The sequence below is a fragment of the Neomonachus schauinslandi genome, chromosome 10 (assembly GCF_002201575.2).
Source record: "Neomonachus schauinslandi chromosome 10, ASM220157v2, whole genome shotgun sequence".
Lineage (NCBI taxonomy): Eukaryota > Metazoa > Chordata > Mammalia > Carnivora > Phocidae > Neomonachus > Neomonachus schauinslandi.
In genome coordinates this window covers 126,012,641-126,021,504 of record NC_058412.1, presented here as the reverse complement: position 1 = coordinate 126,021,504, position 8,864 = coordinate 126,012,641, and the positions used below count along the sequence as shown (strand labels likewise).

The window sequence follows — 8,864 nt, the reverse complement described above, 5'->3', positions numbered from 1 at the left end:
ACAGACAGCTGAAGCTGGGAGTCACAGCTTCCGTAGTCATAGCTGGGAAGGGGACTAACATTTGTTGAGCACCTACTATGTACCAGCTCTCTGTGTCAGGAACTTTTTATCAGTGGTTCTCAACTGGGGGCGATTATGTCTCTCAGGGGACATTTGGCACTGTCTGGTGACATTTTTAGTTGTCACAGCTGGAGCGGGGGAGAGTACTACTGGCATCTGGCGGGTGCAGGATACTGCTGAAATGGCTACAAGGCACAGGATGGCTCGCTACAACTAAGACTTACGTGGCTCTAACCGTCAATAGTCCTGAGGTTGAGAAATCCTGCTTTACGTACATGGTTTTTTTTTTTTTCTCTTATAAAGACTCCCATTTTACAGATTAGGCAACTGAGGCTCAGAGGGGTGAAGTGTCTTAGCCAAGGTCACCCAGCCAGTTAGAGTTGGAGCTGGGGTACAAACCAGTTTCATTCCACAGCCATATGTTCCCACTATGTTCTCTCCTCGTGGTAGATAGGATTAATTTAAAGATGAGACATCTAAGGCTCAGAGAGTTGCTGTGACTAGTCTAAGATCACATAGCAGAGCTATTCAGAGACCTCTACATCTTTTGGACATAACCGACTCCACTACCTACACCTGGCAGACTCACCTACCGCACACCCTTCACTGCCTGCCCAGAAGAACTTCACTCACTCAAGGCCCAGATCAAATGCCACCACCTTGTCCACAGTCCCAAAGACACATTTCCTAGACGGCAGAAGCCACCCGACTCCCTCCCAGTGTCCTGAGGAACTTGGAGTATTTGCCCAGGCCAATAGGAGAACAGTCTTGGGTGTCTGGAACAGAAGATAAATAAGCAGTCATGGGCGCCTGGGTGGCTCAGTTGGTTGAGCGACTGCCTTCAGCTCAGGTCATGATCCTGGAGTCCCTGGATCGAGTCCCACATCGGGCTCCCTGCTCAGCAGGGAGTCTGCTTCTCCCTCTGACCCTCCCCCCTCTCATGTGCTCTCTCTCTCATTCTGTCTCTCAAATAAATAAATAAAATCTTAAAAAAAAAAAGCAGTCATGTTCTTGCCTAAAGGATGATTACAGTCTAGAGGGGGCATATGAATCATTTAATCCGCTGCTGAGACAGTACAATCCCTGGGGGGTGAATAAGGGAAGATTAGGGATTTTGTGGACAGTTTGGACAATGCGGCCAGGCCAAGAGAGCAGTTTGCACATGAATAACAATAATAATAAAGGACATAGAGAATTTTCTAGGTACTGGGCACTGTTCCAACTATGTCCTGTGGACTAACACATAACCCTGTATGGGACCCTACAAGCTAGGTAGCAGTATCATTCCCGTTGTATTGATGAGAACACTAAGGCTCTTGAGGCAAGGAAATCAGCCCAAGGTCACCCACTAGCATGTGAGGGAGATAGGATTCAAACCTGAGCAGCTTACTCTAGGGCCCAGAGTTCCATCACCTCTCCATACCTTCCTGTGAGGCAGGTGAGGACATTTGTCAAGCGGTTCCACTGATGATCAAGGTCACACAGAGCAGCCCGGAGTAGCAGCCCGGTTTCCCAAGGCCTTTTCCCGCGGGGGGTGGGTGGATGGGCGTGGGGCGCGGACAGAGCATCTGCTACTTGATTAGTAACTCGAGAGCAGATACTAATTTCTTCTGGGAAAGGTGGAAGGAGCAGAGTCGTCTCTTGGGGGCAAAGAAGTCCCGAAAGAAAGGGACAAAAACGGAAGGAAGGAAAGGTCAAGAGAAAGGGAGGGACAGAGAGCCGCGCGTCTTCCTTCCCCAAGGTCGTGGCAGCGCCCGAGGGCACCCAAAGGGCTAAGTGGCCCAGAGGCTGGCACGGCCCGGCGAGGGGCCGCCCCCCCTTTCTTCCCGGGCCGGCGGGGTCGCGCGGGCCGGGGCGCGCTGGCTCCCTTTCCAGCCGGGGGTTCGCTCAGCCCGAGCGGCGGCAGCCGGCGACCGCGGCGGCCGGACCTGCGTGCGTGTGCCTGCGCGCGGCGGGTGTCGCGTGTGGCGGGTGGGAGTGGCGTAGCCCGCGGCGGGGGAGGGGGCCACGAGTCCGGGCGCGGAGTTTGCGCGCGGGCGGCGGCGCACGCGCCGCCTCGGGGTCCCTGGCCTCCGCGGCGCCCCTGCCGGAGGGTTCCCGCCCGAGCGCCCCGGCTCCGGCCGCTCTCAGCTTCCGACGTAACCGCCGAGCACCGCGGCGCGTCTCCAAGGGGCCCGGTGCGCCCGCGGAGCGCCTCTGCGGCCCGAGAGCGGCGTGGCACTTGGCAGACGCTCCCTTGGCGGCGGGGGCGGTGGCAGCGGCGGGGCCCGCCGTCTGGGAGCCCCGAGGGCCGGCCCCCTCCCGCCCCTCGTCCAGCCTCCGCGCGGTGCCTCCGCCCCCGGCCCGGGCCGCCCGCCCCCAGTCCCGCCCGCCCGCCGCGCCAGGCGCCGGGCCCGCCGCTGAGCCCGGCCCGCCGGCGCGCCCCGTCCGGGATGGGGCGCCTGGACGCCTGAGTCGCCGTTCGGCGCGACCTTCGCGCGGGGGAAGGAGCCGGCGCCGCGCGGCCGCGCTAGAATGGAGGGACCCGGCGGCAGCGATCCCAGCGGCGACGGGGCTGGGGACGGTGCCCACCCGGACCCCCGGGCCCCTGGCGCCGCTGCGCCCAGCTCTGGCCCGTGCGCGGTCGCCCGGGATTCCGAACGCCAGCTGCGCCTCCGCCTCTGCGTCCTCAACGAGATCTTGGGCACCGAGAGGGACTACGTGGGCACCTTGCGCTTCTTGCAATCGGTGAGTGTCGCCCGGGGCGCGCGGGGACAGCCTCTGTCCCGGCCGCCAGCCCTGCTTTGGAGCGCAGGGGCCTCCAGCGCGGGGCGGTCCCCACAACCTGTGGCAGATGTCCCTGGGGGTCGTGGGAGTCGCCTCAGGGGCGCCTTGGCGGGCGCACAGAGAAGTGGGGAGATCTGGGCTCCTCCAGAGCTGGGCTGTCGCCTCCTTGGCCGGTCAGCGGTCCAAGCCCGGACTCGGGGTCTCCCGCACTCCGTTTCCCCCCTGCACGCTGCCCTTTTGTCTTTTTCTTTTCCCCTCCCGCCTTTCAAATAGTTTTAAAATTAGTTACATCCGCGAGGTAGGGGCTCTGGGACCCAGGCGCCGGGAGCTTTCGCTCCTGCGTTTTTTTCCCCCGGCGATTTCTTCGCCACCTAGTGCACCACCGACTGCTCATCTGGGACAGATCCTAGACATCCTAGAGCCCAGCGCCCCTCCGAGAGGAGGATTCAACCCAGAGCCCGGGAGAGGGATGGAGATCCCACAAACCCACAAAACCTCAGGATAAGACCCCTTTCCCCAGTGCACACGCTTTTGCTGGAGCTTGGGGAGAGTGGGTTTCGAACTCACGACTCGGCGGTCCAGGTCCCACCCCCATCTCTAAGTGGCAAAACCACCGCGTCAGACTATGAACAGTTGAGCGCTTACTATGTGGCAGGCACTTACATGTGTCATTAGGAGGTTTAGCCTTCCGAGTGGCCCATGAAGTAGGCCACAAGTATTTACCCCATTTTTTGGATGGGAGAGTTTAGCTCCAGCGAGGTTGAGTAACTTGCCCAGAATGACACAGCTGGTTAATTGGGGATACTGGGTTTTGAACCAGGGCAGTCCTAGCCGGTGCTCCAAACTACTATCGTGCGTTTCTTTTTCTTTTCTTCTGTCTCCCCCCCCCCCCCCCCCTTTTTTTTTTTTTTTTTTTAATTCCTCCTGTGAGAGGGAGGAAGGGGCCACTTCCCTACTCTCCTAGGAAGTGAGAAAAGTGGCCAGGGGGCGGAGGGGGTGGGCCTGGGGCCAAGCCTCGCTGGAAGTTAGGAGACTCTGAGGGCTTTAATCTCCATGCCTCCTGCTGGGACCTCATTTACTCTCTTCTCGGCTCTAGGAAGTCTTTTAATCCTGGTTCAGGAAGAGCTGGTGGGGGTGGTGGTTGTTCCTCCAGAGACCCCAGAGCCTGGCTGTGCAGCTCCCAGTCTCTGGGGGGAAGAGGGAGCCCTCTGGCATCCTCTGGGGTCCCCACTGGCTTGGAGGTACAGCTGAGGCTGTGTGAGGTCCTAGTTCCAACTCAGGGAGGAGAGAGCCCTTCTCTCTGTGAAAAGAGGTGTGTGTGTGTGGGGGGGTTAGGCTTTGGGGGGGGGTTGGGGAGTTGTGTGGTGGCATTGAAAACCATTTGGCTAAAGGACCCTTCTAGAAAAGCCTGTGAGAATAAGGCACGGTTGGCATTTCTTTCCCATCTCTCCCTCTCTCATAGTTAAAAAAATAAAAAGGAAGCTGGCAGTTTCTGATATAAAGATGTAGACAGCTCTGATATCTCTGAGCAATGTCAAATGCTCAGGAACTCCTTACTTCTCCTTCTGAACCACTCCCTGCTCCTCAGTCTGGAAGGGGAAGAGGAAAGACAAACCAATTTTTATATTAATGGGTAAGAAAATATACCTCTTCCTCCCACACCCTTGCCTAGATGGTGTGGTGCGTTTCAGAACAGATAACAGACTGTTTGAGTTAACTGTGGTTTCAAATTGTCCACTTGTAGAGTCTGAGATTGCTGGAATAATGGAAATTGATTGGAATCAACCATTCTTACTATTAAAGAAACAGGAAAAAAACAACAGATTTCCGTACTTCCACATTATTGAGTTCATCAATTTTTGTTAGGATTGACCTGTCTGTTCTGAGATGAGCTGATTCTTGGACAAGTCATGCTCCCTGCCCTGGCCTCAGTTTCTCCACCTGTAAACCCAGGGAGGAGAATCCAGGCTGCTTTTCTGCCTTGTCCTTTCGGGTGTCCCCAGGCTGGTGCCGGAAACGGACTGATTGTGTAACCTGACCAGCCATACCTTGTTCTTGAGCCACAGGAGGCCTCTCTTGTTTTGTTCCGTCAGAAATGCCCCCTAAACAACCCCAAGGCCTTTCAGTTTTGAAAACCCAGGGCTTAGCTTCAGGAACTGCTAATTACCAAGGCTTTCCACGCAGTGAGGTTGGCAGCCTGCAGGTTGTTCTCTTCTGTCTTCCCACCCTCTCCTCCGAGCCTTTATCCTTGGTAAGGGAAGAATGCTCGGTAATCCCTCCCCGCTTTTAATTCCATGAGGCAGAGGCAGGTCTTGAAGGGCTGCCCTAGCCTTCCTGTGTCCCCTAGTTTTAAGGTCTCATTGTCAGTAGAAATGACGGAGAAATGTGGGACATGCAGAAGGGCCAGCTCCCGGTTCCTGCCCTCAAGGAGGGGACAATCTAGTTGATGGTGGCGAAGTGGATGCTTACAGAAATTCAAATCCAAGGCTCTGGAGCTAGACTGCTTGGGTTTGAGTCCTTGGGCTGTATGACCTTAGGCAAGTGGCTTAACCTTTCTGAGCCTCACTTTCCTCATCTGTGAAATAGGAGATGGTAATAGATCTTATCTTACAGGGTTTTCAAGAGGATAAATCAGTTATATAAATATATATAAAGCACTTAGAACAGTGCCTGGCAGGTAGTATGGTATATAAATATGAGTTATCATCATTAATTTTTCTATTATATGATGATGAAATAATACCGGGTTAAAGGATTCCAGCTTCCAATGAGCAGGAGAAGTCAGGGAGGGCTGCCTGGAGGAAGTGAGGTCTGAGTCAGCAATGAAAGGAGGACAGGGACCCTGAGTGAATTTCCTTTTGACTGTCTAAACTCCGGAACCAGTGGTTTCTTTTTTGTTTGTTTGTTCCGATTCTGGGGCTCTGTGGTTCCTCCAGAATCTCCCCGTCTTTCCCCACTACCTTCAGGAACTGGTTTACACCCCTCCCCATCTCCAAGGGGGACTGATGACTTTGGTGCCATGTTTTGTGTATGTTTATGTAAGAGGCACGGGAAGGCAAGGACAGCCCTCTTGTAGAGATGCTAGATCTTTCTTGGGGGAATACCACAGAGATTGTGGGGGAAAGTGCCCTAGGTTTTGACTCAGAACCTTGGATTTCAACGTTGAGAAGCCCCGGCTGTGTTGGGTGTTCCCTGTGTGTTCTCTTGGGCAGTGTTAACAATGATAATAACAATTCTAGTCATTACCGTGTAGGAGCTGACACTGATTCATTATTGACAGTTCTGGGCCCTTCACATGTACCCATTTATTTGATCTTTCTACTACCCCGTGAGGGGAGTGTTGTCATTACCCCACTGACACATGAGGAAGTTGTGGCAAAGATAGTTTAAGTGGGCTGCCCTGGGCCACGTAGACAGCAGCGCCAGGGTCTGGTCGCAGGCTGCCCACCCCAGAGCTCATGTCCCTGGGCACCTCGCAGACTGTCTCTGGCTTATAAAGGGCTTGGCCCATGATTTCTTAAGGTGGCAGAACTGAGGTCTTTGTGACCCTGACCCTCTGCCTGCACGTCCTCTGGTTACTTCCCCTCTGTGGCTCCTGTTCTGTCTTCTGCAGAATGGGCAGAGCTCTAGAAGAATGGAAGTGGCAGGCTGCCAGCTTCCTCCTCCGTGCTCAGTGTCTGTCCATGACGTGAGGGTTGAATGGGGTGCTCTGGAGCCAGGCTGCTGGTGTTTACATCCTGGCTTTCCTCCACATTGACTGTGTGTGGCCCTGGGAAGGTCACTAGCCTGCTCAGTGCCTCAGTTTCCCCATCTGTACAATGGGAACAGTATAGCACCTGTGTCATAGGGGTGTTGTGACGCTTGAATGAACCTGACCTTGAAGCTGTTAGCACTGTGCCAGGCACATAGCTGGTGCTCGGTATGCTATGGTGGCTTTTTTGGGGATGTGCAGCAGTGGGGGTCAGAGGAGGTTGTTTGGGGTTCACAGTCTCCCCCCCGCCCGCTTAAAAGAGGAGGCTGATTGAATCTTGGGCCCACCTGCCTCTTGGTTGGATTGGTTTGGGGTCCCTGCGTGCAAGTGGGGAGACCTCAGGGGCAGGTGCCAACGCATCCTACGATTGGTGTGCTAGCCGGGCAGGGGTGGGAAGACAGGAGCCTGAGTGGATGGTAGAGAGACCCCTGGGTAAGGGTTGGTCAGCAGGCCCCCGAAGGGCTCCCCTTGGCTGGGGGCAGAGACCTCTGTCACTCCCAGGCACCCAGAGGGTCTGCTCGATCGGCTGGACCAGGGTCCCTGAGGCTCAGAGGGTGTCGGCAGAAAGCTCCCAGAATGCTTTCTGGTTCTGCTTTTTTGGGGGTAGGAGACCAGAGCTTCTCTTCTCATTGGAGCTCTGCTTGCCAAAACAAGAAACTGTGGTTTTGTGTTGTCAGTGTTTTTTTTTTTTTTTAAAGATTTTTTTGCTGCTAGTCTCACACTAGAGAGAAATGCCAGGAGGTGGGGTGGGGGTCACATTTTAAATTCTGTAGTCACTGAAACAGAGTGACCTACTCAGTGACTTCAGGGATTTTCACGACAGCGTGTTGCAAAAGGTAGGAGCTGAGAAGTGTATATAACACAATTTTGCTTTGGGAAAATAAACGATAATCATAACATACACATGTCGTATGTAGGACATTATAGGCGTTTAGGGAAAAGGATACAAGGACGTGTATCTTGTGGAGACAGGCAAGCAGGAAGATAATAAAGGGAAAAATCTACTCAGAAATCGATACTGTTTTCATATAAAATTATGCATATGTATGTGAACATATATGTTACAAAACTCTGACAGAACGAATTCTATTTCAGCATGATTACTAGCTTAATGTAACGCAATAATAATAATTTGCTAACACTTATGAAGTACTGAATGTTTGCAAGCCCTGTATAAAGCATTCTCTGTGTATCACCTCTGAAGCGCTAGGTATTGTGCTTCCCATTTTACAAATGAAACCAAGGCACAGAGAGGCCAAGTCAGTTTTGCAAGGTCACACAGCCTGACAGAGCTGGGATTCAAACCTAGGTAGTCTGGCTGCATAACCCACGTTCTTGACTGCTTTCCTGAACTCCCCAAGATGATGCTGCGTTCATGACCAAAATTAACTGCCTTTGTGAGACCTCTGGCTGCCCATGTGGACAAGAATTAAGCCCAAAGGTCCAAATTATCGGAGCTTCAGGATGCCAGGCCACTTTGTATTGGACAGAACACCATTAGGAAGTCAGGGAAAATCTTTTGATGATAGAAACGTCAGGGTCAGCAGGAGTGGGGGGGGGGGCATCTTTTGTGCAGGGCAAACAGAGCTACCCACAGGGAAATCCAAAAAGAAATTAGACTGCTTTTCCCAGTGTGCAGGTAGTTTGGGAGCACCTGCTGTATGGTCTGGGCAGCGTTCTAGGCCAGGAAAATGCAGCTGTCAACAGGGCAGATGTGGCTCTTGTCCTGTGGAGAAGGATGACCCAACAGAGATGCTACATCCCGTGCATTTGAATGAGCGTGTTCTTCAAATGAGCATCCCGGACGCCCATTCACTATTATTGGGTGTTTTCCCTCATAACCATTTATCTGTCACTTAAAAAATAGATGCATGGAGTTGATGTCCCTGGCTTTTGGAGGCTTCAGGGCACCCCTTTCTTAGAGGGTGTCCCCCCTTTATCAGGCCACCGAGCAGAAGACCTGTTGAGCTTGGGCCACTCCCTCAGATCAAAAAACCCACATCCTCTTTGCTTCACAGTGTGGTCCCCCCCCCCCCAGCTTTTGCAAGAGGTGTCTCTGAAACTGGGCATGGCTGCCTGTAGAAGAACTTAACGTCTCAGATTCTTGTGATTTCTCTTCTCCAGCTCTCTGGCTGGAATCCTGGCAGGAGGTGGGTAATCGGGGTGGGCTGGCCCTCAAACCAGTATGCCTTGTTCCTCAGGTACAGGGCGGGGCCCCAGCTGGTTCTTGCCCCAGAGTTTTGGAGACATAGAACTTGAGAGCAAGTGGTCTGGCGGGGGGGTGGGG

The 8,864-nt window shown here is 53.8% G+C and overlaps 1 protein-coding gene across 1 annotated transcript in view; it reads left to right on the top strand.

The window, feature by feature from the left end:
• The first annotated feature begins 2,463 nt into the window (after positions 1 to 2,463).
• Positions 2,464 to 8,864, top strand: part of PREX1 (phosphatidylinositol-3,4,5-trisphosphate dependent Rac exchange factor 1) — a 175,534-nt gene continuing 169,133 nt past the window's right edge. Inside the window, exon 1 of the mRNA XM_044919013.1 lies at positions 2,464 to 2,787. Coding sequence (XP_044774948.1) covers positions 2,575 to 2,787 — 213 coding nt within the window. The 5' untranslated portion in view covers positions 2,464 to 2,574. The remainder of the gene's footprint in view (positions 2,788 to 8,864) is intronic.